The sequence below is a fragment of the Stegastes partitus genome, unplaced genomic scaffold, assembly GCF_000690725.1.
Source record: "Stegastes partitus isolate 25-593 unplaced genomic scaffold, Stegastes_partitus-1.0.2 Scaffold1702, whole genome shotgun sequence".
Lineage (NCBI taxonomy): Eukaryota > Metazoa > Chordata > Actinopteri > Pomacentridae > Stegastes > Stegastes partitus.
This window is the reverse complement of record NW_007579433.1, coordinates 60589-73823: the sequence shown is the minus strand read 5'-3', so window position 1 is coordinate 73823 and position 13235 is coordinate 60589. Positions and strand designations below refer to the sequence as shown.

Genomic DNA, 13235 nt, shown 5'->3' with positions numbered 1-13235 from the left:
TGCGATTCGTTTGCTGTGTTTAATACTGTAGCGACCTGAAGGGGGCAGCAGAGAGCGTTGTGGGGTTTTAGCTAGTGACGGGAAGACTTCTGAGGAGGCTAATGACCTCCGCTAGCTGTGTTGGCTAGCCCTTCGTGTTGAGGTTTGTCCATCTAGCGTGCTCTTTTGAAAGAACGAAGGGTCTGTTTTTTATAATCCCTGCTGGAAAGCAACGAACCCGGAGCAGAACCTCTAACGGCCACTAGGTGCTGCTAAACTAAAACTGAATTCACGTGAAGTGGAAAAACCTCAAACGTCTTTCCAGAAAAACAGATGTATAAACATCCTTCACAACAAGATTCGCAGACATCCCAAGATACGACATTCTCTTTCTGACTTAAACTCCATGTTCTCAGTAAACTCTGGACGACCTGAGAGATGCTTCAGCGCTACAGAGATCCTCTGTTCTCTTCTGTTTCGTCTTCCTTCCCTCCATCGTTACTTCCTGCATCAGTAGCTTCAGATTTTCCGTCCCACTGAACACCGACGTCGTTAACTCGATTCCTTTTGTTGAAGACAAAAACCTCAAACAGACGAGTGACAGCGGAGATCAGGACGAAGCCAGTTGGTCCAGTTTTTAAGTCCTGCTTGGTTTCGATACCGACTTCTGACAGACTGATGGAGAAACGTGACCAGAGACGCCGTATCGTACCTACAAATTAATCATTTGTGGTTATTAAATGACACCAGAGTTTTAGTGAAGAACTGTGGAAGATGTTGGACGTGTTCGTGTATGTTATATTAGACATGAGGCAGCTGATGTTTAAAACGTCTTTAAACTGGAGCTTCAATCCTCCGTCTGCTCCTTCTAGTTCTGATCTGATCAGTTTACTGCTGAAGAGTTTAGTCGTGATCATTTAATTTACATATTTTGGTTTTTCCACGTCCACAAAACGCACATTTTTAATGATTTATGGTATTTTAAAAGTGGAAAAATGTGTCAGGAGGAAATAAAACACCATCAAACTGCTGACAGGGTGAATGACCTCCATAGAAACAGACACATGATCCATTACATTTTACTACATCAGCTGATCCTGACCTCAGACGACACGGTTCATGTCAGCTGCAGGTGTTTAGCTCAATTTTTATGCAATTTAATTCTTGTTTTTTTTTCTTTTTACAGTAAACTGAACCCAGAACGGCTGCAACAAACAAACAAACAAAGGAAGGAAGGCGAGTGGAAGGCAGGGCGAGGCTATCGAGATCCAGGTTAATAGGATTAGTTCAGATTATAGAACGACACGTAAAGAGAGACGAGAGCTCAGCGGTGGAGGAAGAGGAGGAAGGAGGAAGGAGAAGCAGAAGCTCTCGTCTAAACCACACCATCCGTCATAACGTCCAGGTTTCCCCTCAGTTCACCCCTTAAATCACCAGATTACACAATCAGGAATAAAAGGAACCAATCATCTGCTTTTAATTTCTCCGTCCAATAGCGGAGCAGCGCCTTTTTTCAGGCTTTACTGTTCAAACGTTTCCTCTCCTGAGACGCTGACGGAGTCTCTGCATACGTTCAACATCCAGCGGCGGCGGCGGCTTACGTAAGGAATTGATTTTACATAAGGGGGGCACTTTGCTGATTGCTGGTGCCTCTAAAAGCCTCGACGGGGTAAATAATCTGGAATCAAACAGCCGGCGGAGCAGAAGACGAACCGGGAAGGTGATCAGTGATCAATGACCTGCTCGCGCTCCGTGGGGTCTCTGGCATCAAACAGACAAAAGCGTGTCGCCGCCATGACAACACACGGGAGGATAAACAACAGTGTGATGTAACCGTGGCAACAAAGGGGCTCTGCTAATTGGCTGCCGCCCCCTGCTGGTCAGAGGCGGAACGGCAGGCGACACAAACAACTACTGGAAAAAAAAAAAAAATATTTACACGTGTGTGAATTTTCTCATGTTTCAATCACATGTTTAGTTATTTATCATTTTTATACTTTGCATGAATCATTCTATTAATATTAAGTCACAACAGGAGAAAATGTAGATGGTGAAGTAAACGTTCATGTCAGGACATTTTCTCACAAAAAAACCTTAAAACTGATTTTTTTTTTTGCTCTCTGGCGTCGACATGTTTCAGATTTAATTTATACTTGGTCTTGTATCGATAAAGCAGAAGCTGAAGATGGTTTCTGGGAGTTTAGGAGGTTTAATATCTGTCAATAAAAAGTCCTAAATGCATAATAAAGCTGTTTGTTCTGCTTGTTCGTACTCGTGCTGCTGGTTTGAAGTTAAACACATTAAGAGGCTTATTTAAGAGATTTAAGATGAAAACAGCCGATAAACTGAACATAATTTATCTTTATCAGAACAATCCAACTCTCTGGATTCAAATCAGTCCGGCTGCAATTAGCTTTTACTTTCAATTCTGATTATTTTCAGGATTAACTGATAAGTTTTTTGGCCGGAAGTTGTTGACAAATGTCTTGTTTACCGATAATCAGTTTACCGCCACAGAGGAGCAAAGAAACCAGAAAATATTCACATTTGAGAAGCCGTAAACAGAGAATTTAGATGTTTTTTCCTTAAAAACTGATTAAAAGTTCAACCAGCTGGAGTCCACAGTCAGTAAAGACGCAGATTCATTTCCTCGGCTGCTGTAAACTTCAACCCTGATGCTCTGAACTCTGTAAAGCGTATTTTCTGTCAGATATGATACCATAAAACCAGACGTCTCACCTCGTCAGAGTCCAGTAGAGGTGGCAGGGCGCTGCGAGGGGCAGAAAACAAACGGTTAGCATCATATCTGAACAACATCAGCTCTATTTCATGACCAAAACATCAACATTCCCCCAATATGTACGTTTCTGTTCTTGTTTTTTTAGCAGAATGCATCATAAGCTGATTTATAAATGGTGTCATGACGTAGTTGGTCCAGCAGAGCGGCGCCAGTGCTCGTGTGCAGCACATGTAGCTGAGCAGACGGCGGTGCGGAGTCAAGTGGTGTCTTCACAGCGAGAAGCGAACTAGTTTCTGCAACGCTTTACATAATACTAACGTTGTTTTGCCCTTTTCAACGCATCGCTGACTCAAACAAACAGTCAATAAATAAGCGTGTGAATTATTTACCCCTAAATATAATTTAAATATGAATTTATGCGTCACTCACACGTCTGCCATCGACGACGGGATGTTCTCCTCGACCCACTTCAGATCTTCATCCTGTGAAAAAAAAACAGCAAAATGTTGGTTTTTGTTTTCAGAAATGCTTTTAAATCAACATACGAGCATCCGTTCGTTTATTTCTTTGTGTTCCTGCCTAGTTGTGCTATATGATGATTATTATTATTATTATTATGATTATTATTATTATTAGAATCTCAAAGAGAGCGACACAAACTGACAGAATTTTATCTAAACTTAATTAGAACCAAACAGCAGCTCGTTTAAATAATCCGACATACGACTAATATCACCGGAGAACATGAGGAGTTATTAAATTATAGAAACTTGTGGAATGACTGAAGCTGAAACTAAAGATGAAGAACTAAAAGGTAACAAGAACATTTGTAAAAGCGCTGAAAACACAAACGGAAAACAGCAGTTTGTCGTGTGTTTTTGTATTTATTTGTGTTTATTTGTGTTTGTTTGTGTGAACTCACCACTTTGTTGGCTTTGACGGAGCCGTTGGTCTCGTTCTTCATCCCCCTCATCTTCATCCCCTCTGGAGGGAAAAACAAACATTAAATAATTAAAACTCACTGATGAGTCTGATCAGAAACCGCAGACACCACAGGACACGTGGAATTAACACAAAGCATGTTGTATGTGGGGTTTTGTTTTTATATTTGGNCGACCAATCAGTCGTCAGCTGTTCACTAAACCGACCAATCAGTCGTCAGCTGTTCACTAAACCGACCAATCAGTCGTCAGCTGTTCACTAAACTAACTAGTCTGATCATCGTTGGAGTCGTTTTTTAAGACAAAAAAAAGTGAAAATTATCAGATTTCCGCTTCTTGAATTTGCTCAATTTCCAAAAATCTGAACTAAATTTCCTGGAAACCCATTTAATAGTCGCAACAAAAACCAGAAATGCAGAACCAACAAACAAACGGTCGGTTCTGAGCTTGTTCCTGGAAGTATTTGTGCCTCCAATAAGCTCCGAACAGAACAGACTGGACTGAGGAAACCACAAAACAAGTTGGAGTGACGAGTTTCTGATCACAACCCTCCAGAACCTCCTTCGGCTTCGTTCACATTTTTATTTTCACAACTTTATTTTTTTACAGGATCAAGACTTTAAGCAGAAACTCCACATCAGCGTAAAAAACCAAGAAGAAACCGAAGCCCTCGGGCGTCGAGACGAAGCTCCCGTCGACGCAAACACACAAAAAAAACACAACGCCAGATATTACTTTGAAAAATCTCTGCATGTAAACCGTGAAAAAGGCAAACGAGCCGCTCCGTAGCAGAAAACATGGACGTCAGATCTGTCAAAATAGACTTTATAGATTTATATATATATATATGTATATATGCAGAGAAAAGGAGATATAAATACAAACAGGCAATAAAAATCAACGTAAAAAGGACCAGTGTGCCGCCGTGATCCGTTCTGCTCCCAGTGTCTGTACAACAAGGCTTACAAAGCTCATAAACTCAGGGACTAATCACATACCGACACCAGCCTGCCTCCGCTCTGCGTTCCCTCTTTGCTTCCACCGACATCACGCTTATTGTTTTTCTGTCCGTTCGCCAGACTCGTGTCCTCCAGCTTCCCTCCACCTTCACTCCATCTTGGACATCTCGAACTTGGTCGTCATGATTTCCTGCAACAGACGAAACATCGACGTTAACGTCTTTACTGACTGTTATGTGCTCGTCACGTTCATCGGTTCCTGATTTCAGGTTTCGCTGGAACCAGACATTCACCGAGTGAAACCACAAACTACTGAGAAAAAAACAGGAAATGCACCGATTTCTGGAACATCACCTGAGAGATACTGAGAACTTAGCGAATGAGTCTTGAGCAGCTTGTTGGGCGCTAAACCACAATATCTGTTCAAAAAAAACATGCTCCCAGTTGTGAAAGTCGTGAATATCAGGCAGAAGAAGTCAGAAAATGTATAGTAGATGAGCTGTAGTACCTGTTTGTTCCACCAGGTGGCGCCTCTTACGGTTTATAGAGATGGAACGCTGCGATTCGTTTGCTGTGTTTAATACTGTAGCGACCTGAAGGGGGCAGCAGAGAGCGTTGTGGGGTTTTAGCTAGTGACGGGAAGACTTCTGAGGAGGCTAATGACCTCCGCTAGCTGTGTTGGCTAGCCCTTCATGTTGAGGTTTGTTCGTCTAGCGTGCTCTTTTGAAAGAACGAAGGGTCTGTTTTTTATAATCCCTGCTGGAAAGCAACGAACCCGGAGCAGAACCTCTAACGGCCACTAGGTGCTGCTAAACTAAAACTGAATTCACGTGAAGTGGAAAAACCTCAAACGTCTTTCCAGAAAAACAGATGTATAAACATCCTTCACAACAAGATTCGCAGACATCCCAAGATACGACACTCTCTTTCTGACTTAAACCCAAACTCCAGGTTCTCCGTAAACTCTGGACGACCTGAGAGATGCTTCAGCGCTACAGAGATCCTCTGTTCTCTTCTGTTTCGTCTTCCTTCCCTCCATCGTTACTTCCTGCATCAGTAGCTTCAGACTTTCCGTCCCAGTGAACACCGACGTCGTTAACTCGATTCCTTTTGTTGAAGACAAAAACCTCAAACAGACGAGTGACAGCGGAGATCAGGACGAAGCCAGTTGGTCCAGTTTTTAAGTCCTGCTTGGTTTCGATACCGACTTCTGACAGACTGATGGAGAAACGTGACCAGAGACGCCGTATCGTACCTACAAATTAATCATTTGTGGTTATTAAATGACACCAGAGTTTTAGTGAAGAACTGTGGAAGATGTTGGACGTGTTCGTGTGTTATATTAGACATGAGGCAGCTGATGTTTAAAACGTCTTTAAACTGGAGCTTCAATCCTCCGTCTGCTCGTTCTAGTTTGATCTGATCAGTTTACTGCTGAAGAGTTTAGTCGTGATCATTTAATTTACATATTTTGGTTTTTCCACGTCCACAAAACGCACATTTTTAATGATTTATGGTATTTTAAAAGTGGAAAAATGTGTCAGGAGGAAATAAAACACCATCAAACTGCTGACAGGGTGAATGACCTCCATAGAAACAGACACATGATCCATTACATTTTACTACATCAGCTGATCCTGACCTCAGACGACACGGTTCATGTCAGCTGCAGGTGTTTAGCTCAATTTTTATGCAATTTAATTCTTGTTTTTTTTTCTTTTTACAGTAAACTGAACCCAGAACGGCTGCAACAAACAAACAAACAAAGGAAGGAAGGCGAGTGGAAGGCAGGGCGAGGCTATCGAGATCCAGGTTAATAGGATTAGTTCAGATTATAGAACGACACGTAAAGAGAGACGAGAGCTCAGCGGTGGAGGAAGAGGAGGAAGGAGGAAGGAGAAGCAGAAGCTCTCGTCTAAACCACACCATCCGTCATAACGTCCAGGTTTCCCCTCAGTTCACCCCTTAAATCACCAGATTACACAATCAGGAATAAAAGGAACCAATCATCTGCTTTTAATTTCTCCGTCCAATAGCGGAGCAGCGCCTTTTTTCAGGCTTTACTGTTCAAACGTTTCCTCTCCTGAGACGCTGACGGAGTCTCTGCATACGTTCAACATCCAGCGGCGGCGGCGGCTTACGTAAGGAATTGATTTTACATAAGGGGGGCACTTTGCTGATTGCTGGTGCCTCTAAAAGCCTCGACGGGGTAAATAATCTGGAATCAAACAGCCGGCGGAGCAGAAGACGAACCGGGAAGGTGATCAGTGATCAATGACCTGCTCGCGCTCCGTGGGGTCTCTGGCATCAAACAGACAAAAGCGTGTCGCCGCCATGACAACACACGGGAGGATAAACAACAGTGTGATGTAACCGTGGCAACAAAGGGGCTCTGCTAATTGGCTGCCGCCCCCTGCTGGTCAGAGGCGGAACGGCAGGCGACACAAACAACTACTGGAAAAAAANCTTGGTTCTGTGATGAAACGATTTGTATTTTAGATCATAAAGTTGATCTGAGTCCAGTTTTCTTAGTTTTATTGTTCTCAGATCAGATTATCTACGAATTTTTCTGTTTTTTTGCGACAACTCGTCAAAGCTGCTCCATCGGCGAGCAAAGCTCAAAGGAAATATTAAGTTTTTACAATTTCTATGAAACCGTAAAGGTCCTGATTTAGAACATAAATATCTGATTTATGTTTCATATATTATGTGTTCTAATCTGAGCTTCTCTGGTTTTTTGAAATTTTATGTATTTATTTTTTTTCGATCAATTAATCTGAAATTTCACAGATTTCATTTTTAAAGTTTATGAACAATAAGCTCTAAGCAGATGGAGCAGAAGAACCTGCTGAGATGAAACAAACCAGATCAGCTGTAGCTGCTGAAGAACAAACTAAAGTCCTGTTTCAGGTTCAGACGAGCGACGGTTCGTTTCTCACCGAAGGCTTCGTTCATCATCGGCTCCTTCTCCTCCTCCTCGCTCTCCTCGTCCACCAGAGGACTGAAGGCGTATCTGTTCAACACAACAACACTTCAACAGCTGGAAACGAGCAAACCGACGGCGACCAGCAGCTCCCCGCCTGGCCTCAGCCTACCTCTGGTTGTTGGCCGACGGCCGCCACAGGAACATGATGACCAGCAGGATGGTGGAGAACAGGAAGCGCCAGAAGGCGTCGTCGATCCACAGCTCCCTCCAGTCCTGCAGGAGAGGACACGTTCAAAACTCAGTGACAGGACGGACGAGTGTGACTGCTGAGCGACCTGCTGCTGGGTGAATCTACCACGTCAGGTACTTACAGACAGACACTTGGACATCTTGAAGGTCCTGGTGGTCCAGATGATGAAGATGACCGAAGCTGAAAACACAAACAAACAGAAGCTTTAAAGACGTGGAGCGGCTCCCACCACGCGGCGAACACGAGCCATCACCGACGGCGTCCTCCTACCGATGACGGCGAAGATGAGGGTGTTGGTGAAGTGTCTGTAGAGCGAGAGCTTCACCACGTTCCTCCTCAGCCTCAGCAGCTTCATGGTCTGGGCCAGGCTCACGAAGATGTGGCGGCTCGGTCAAGGAACATCCACGGCAGACTTTCATTCACAGTTTCACATCTGATCACTTTTAAACCCATTATCTAGACGATTATCTATGATTTATGTGCGTCCTACAGTCTGAAGCTGATCCATGACGCTGCTCATTAACCCTCTGAACCCAGAACAACACCATCTATCAGCCACAAACTGCAAAAACTGAAGGAACTGTAACATTTTCAACTTTCCGACGGTCCTTGAACTACTCGTCTGACGCACTACGACACGAATATTCACCAAATCTGAGCCTAAAGCTGTTTTATTTAATTTAAATCACATTATTCTACGTGTCTGATTTGATGTTTGACTAATTCAAGTACGTTGTAGGTTCCAGGTTGAACTGCAAACGAATCAAACAGTCCATAAAGACTGAGAAATGGTCATTTTTAGTGAACTTTGAATCATTTCGTGGTGACTTTAGGCCATTTTGGAAAGTTTTCACGTTATGTCGGATCATTTTTGAACGATTTTAGGCTGAGAAAGCAGAAGCAGAAACTCAAAATGACAAAACAGTTGCCTGAAATTAGTCAAATTGTTCGTAATGACTCAAAAGTTATCATTTTAAACTAATTTCAAGTCATTTTGGGCAATTTGATGTCACTGTGGATCAGTTTCAAGTTATTCTAGACAAGTTTTAAAATCATTTTTTGACAGTTTCAGTCTACAGCTGATGAGCAGAGGCTCAAAACTGGCCGAAAAATTCTCCAAAACAAATCAAATGGTCCGTAAAGACTGAGAAATGGTCATTTTTAACAAACTTTGAGTCATTTCGAGGTAACTTTAGGCCATTTTGGACAGTTTTCAGGTTATTTTGGACCTTTTTTGACTATTTTAGGCTGAGAAAGCAGAAGCAGAGCCTCAAAACTGAACAAAAAATAGTCCAAAATGATAAAATTGTTCGAAATGGCTCAAAGGTTACCATTTTAACCTAATTTTAAGTTATTTTGAGCAATTTTTGAGTCATTTTGGACCAGTTTCAAGTTATTTTAGACAAGTTTTAGTTATCTTTCTCCAGCTGGTGAGCAGAGCAGAGAGGAAACGTCTGGAGAGGCTGGACGAAGAATCCCAAAAATAACCCAAACTGTCCACAATAATCCAAAACTGTCAGTTTACGTTCATTTTCAGTCCATTTGAATCAGTTTTTAAGCTATTTTGGATATTTTGGAGACGGTCTGAGTCATTTTGGACAACGCTACGCTAACATGAACAATGTTGAATCATTTTGTAAAGTTTACAGACACAGAAAGTTGTTTTTTTTCTGTATTGTTCACATTCGTTTGAAACTGTTGAGTCTAATTTCTTCATGTTTTTTGTAAAACAAATAAATTCAACAAGTTTTCTCTGCTTCTAACTGAGCTTGTTGTGTTTTCATAAACGGACTTCATATCGCAGTGGAAAAGAGAAAAAAAAGCAACGAGAGGAAAAAAACAAATTAAAACAGTGCAGAGGAGCTGCGAGCTGGAGTTCAGAGGGTTAAACTCAACCAGACAGCAACATGTAGGGCTTCTACTGAACACAGACGAAGCAGAGGAGGAGAAAACAGTGAGGGAGCCACAAATAAACCTTCAGTAGTCGTGAAATAAAATCAAAACAAAAAAGGAGGAAGGTGCAGTAGCGGATATCCACCAGCAGAGGGTAGAGTCGAGCACAGCCAGAGGGATAGCAGCCAGGAGAACTACATCATCTTCAGCCTGGAGAGGAAGAAGAACAGGAGGAGGAGGAGGAGGAAAAAGCAGAGAGGAGGAGGAAGAGGAGGCGAACAGGGGGAGCAAACAGAAGAGAGGAGGATGAGAGGAGGAGCTGAACCAGCAGCTAACCGGACCAGCAGCCGGGTGGAGTTTAGACACCGTCCATCCGTCTGTCGGGTCCGATGTGGTGAAGTCCACCCAGAGAGACATGCAGGAGGAAGCCTGAACCCAGACTGACGGACAGACAGACGGAGGATGCAGGGGGAGGGTTTGAGTGTTAGCGTCCCCTGGTGGCTGCAGCTGGAACTGCACCGGAAAGTCTGTGATGAAATATTCTCACATCTTTCTGAAAAACTTCAAATATTTTACCTCCAAACCTGACTGTGACTAACTCACCTGCTGAGATCAGACCTGTTTTGTTCTTTTTTATAAAATATTTTGATTAGAAAAGTTTTCATATTTACATGAATTTTAATTTATTTTGGGATTTATTGTTGTTATATTTCTACCTTTGTGTTGTTTTTATTCCACTGGTGAAGTCCTTTCTAACATCATTCTTATGATTATTATGTTACTGCTGCTTTTTAATAATGAAAATATGTAAATTAATGACGTTAATGAAGTGGCAGATTGTACACCGACAGTGAAATTAGCTGTTTAATGTCAAAAATTAATTTAACAAAGAAAACAAAAACTTCCGCTCAGTTCAGCGACTATTTTCTTCTTCTGATTATAAATCATAGAAATCCTGCTAAATCAGGTCAAACTCATCTTTTTATAATGAGTTTTTAATTCTATTTAAATTTTCAAAAAAATATATCATAATTTAATAAAAATCCCAAATATGTCCCAGAAAATGTATGCAGACGATCCCACTGTAAGAGCTTTATTTTAATTTTTATTTTATTTATTGTTTTTATTCTTGGATTTTTATGGAGCAGTGAGAGCGCCAAACTACAAAAATAAATCAATAAAAGAATAATAAAATAAAAGTGGAAATAAAAAGAAGAATAAACAAAATAAATAATGTGGCAAAATAAAGCGATATTAATCAACAATAAATCCATGAAAGAAAAGTCTAATAAAAGTAGAAATACAAAGACAAATAAATAAAATAACAAAAACTATATTTTTGTTAAATTTATTCTTTTTTCTTTTTAATGTTTAGTTTATTATTTTTTTTTAAATTTATTTTTGATTTTTTTCATTTTCATTAAATTTTATTTTATTTTTCTAAATTTATTTTAGCTCAGGAAATATCTGATATATAAGCTAATTTAACAGATTTCTGCATAAAAATCCAGATTTTATGCTACAAATCAGTGAATTCTGGGTTTCTGAGCGTCTGAAACTGCACTGACTCGTACTTTCCTGCTTTTATCTCCCTGTTCCACTCTTTTAATGCCTTATTTTATGTTTCTTTGATGCTTCTCTCGATGCGTTTTATGTTTAATGAACTCCTCCCGCTGACTCGTGCCCTACGATAAACCCTCCGAAGCTGCTTCGGTCGTCTCCGGTGAAGCTTCATCTCGTTTTCCGTCGCCAGTCGGGTGAATTAATCAGCTTGAGAGGCCGTGTTACGGATTAATTTGTTAACATCTGCAGACACCCCGGACTTTGTCTTAAAGGATATCCACCAGACCACACAGGAGTCAATGAAGGCCAACACTATGTCACACAAAACCCTACTGCTGGTGTTGTCGCCTCGGTCCTGTGGAGAGGAAACAGGTCAGACGGACGCACAGACAGACGGATGGACGGACGGCTGGATGAAGCGCTCACGACTTACGGCGTTGACTCGTAGGATTCCCTCCACGACGGAGAACATCAGGTAGAGGAGTCCCACGCCGACCACTCGGTGCAGCAGCGCCCCGAGTCTGGGCCTGCAGGGGGAGACAACGAGTCACCACAAATAAATAAACATTAGATTAAAAAGAACTCAAGTCTCTACACATATAGGAATCTGTGCAGTATTGTTGTTTCCATCCAGAGGACTCTGGACCATAAGAACTATGACTCGTGTATAATTGTGTTTTATTTCTATTTTTCTGCTGATGCTTCTAAAACGTTTGAACTATGACGAAGAGATTTTACTGTGTTTAGAAGATTCACAGGCGCTTCCTGTCGCCAAAATCAAATTATGAGGCTTCAAAAACGTACAAAACAAACTTGGTGAGAACATGGAGACTCCATTCAGAAAGATCCCGGGTGTCCTCACCGGGATGCCAACCCGCGACCTTCTAGCTGAGAGGCGACGGCGCTAACCACCGATCCACCGTGCAGCCCCTCATCAGGAAGACTAAAGACGTCGAAGCTACAAACGGGACTCACTTGACGATGCCGTATCCCAGACTGGCGATGATCACCAGCACCCTGGCCAGAGTCCTCTTCACGGCTGACAGCACCTCGGCGAACACCACCGCCCCCTGGACTGCAGGAGGACACATGACAACCCGTTACTACCGTCAGCGAGTCGGCGCGGGAAGACGTCCGCCGGCGTCGCCTACCCGACAAGCCGTTGTATCGGATGCTCTGGAACTCGGCGTAGTAGACGGCCTTCTCCAGCATGCCGAGGAAGATGACGCCGCCGATCCAGAACTGGATCCGGAGCAGGTCCCTCCAGTAGCAGGCCGACAGAACCAGCCACAGCACGGCCAGCAGGACGTACACGATGCACATGGCCATGTAGAACTGACAAACAAACGAGACGTGACGGCGATCACATCTTTACAATCTTTAAAATGTGCGGATTGTGAAACTTCTGCTTTGAGTGAAACATGAATTCAAGCTTCTTCATTTTGCTCAGGAAGCAGCTCAGCTTCTGTCTAGACGTGTCACTGTGTGTCCTCTTACCACCATCAGAGGCCACTCAGACGCCGAGATGTACTCGTGAGTTTTCTCGTTCATGCTGACGACGACTGCGGACACAAACAGAAAGTCATTTAGATGATCGTGGAGGCTTTGTTATTCTGTTCTCTCCGCTCGTTGGTTTCCTGGTTGCTGTGCCCGACTGTGTACTCACGCTGCAGACTCCACGGGTTGGTGTCGGGCCCTGCTTTCTTGTCTCGGTTCTCCTTGATGTGGAGGATGAACATGTAGGGTCCGTCCTCCCAGCTCTGGGCCACGGCGTCGAAGTGAGTATGAGCAGGAGGCTGAGCCAGAACACAGACAGACGAAGTTACGCCACAATAAGAAGGACTCACCCCCCATCAAGGTTGTTCTGTTTACTGCTTTTAAACATGACGTCACGGGCAATTTGTTTGTTTGTTTGGTGTTTTGTTTTACAAGAAAAAAAGGCCATGACGCTGCCACCGCCGTGCTTCATCATGACGCTGCCACC

At 42.7% G+C, this 13235-nt stretch overlaps 1 protein-coding gene across 1 annotated transcript in view; it reads right to left on the bottom strand.

Annotated features, from left to right (window-relative positions):
* Positions 1–113: 113 nt before the first annotated feature.
* LOC103372140 (transmembrane protein 87A) overlaps positions 114–13235 on the bottom strand; it is a 21883-nt gene continuing 8761 nt past the window's right edge. The window contains exons 8-20 of the mRNA XM_008301705.1: positions 12918–13047; positions 12749–12813; positions 12403–12586; positions 12227–12326; positions 11685–11778; positions 11529–11606; positions 8066–8174; positions 7917–7975; positions 7715–7818; positions 7559–7632; positions 3642–3703; positions 3149–3201; positions 114–2749 (exon numbers count right to left, since the gene is read on the bottom strand). Coding sequence (XP_008299927.1) covers positions 2686–2749; positions 3149–3201; positions 3642–3703; positions 7559–7632; positions 7715–7818; positions 7917–7975; positions 8066–8174; positions 11529–11606; positions 11685–11778; positions 12227–12326; positions 12403–12586; positions 12749–12813; positions 12918–13047 — 1176 coding nt within the window. The 3' untranslated portion in view covers positions 114–2685. The remainder of the gene's footprint in view (positions 2750–3148; positions 3202–3641; positions 3704–7558; positions 7633–7714; positions 7819–7916; positions 7976–8065; positions 8175–11528; positions 11607–11684; positions 11779–12226; positions 12327–12402; positions 12587–12748; positions 12814–12917; positions 13048–13235) is intronic.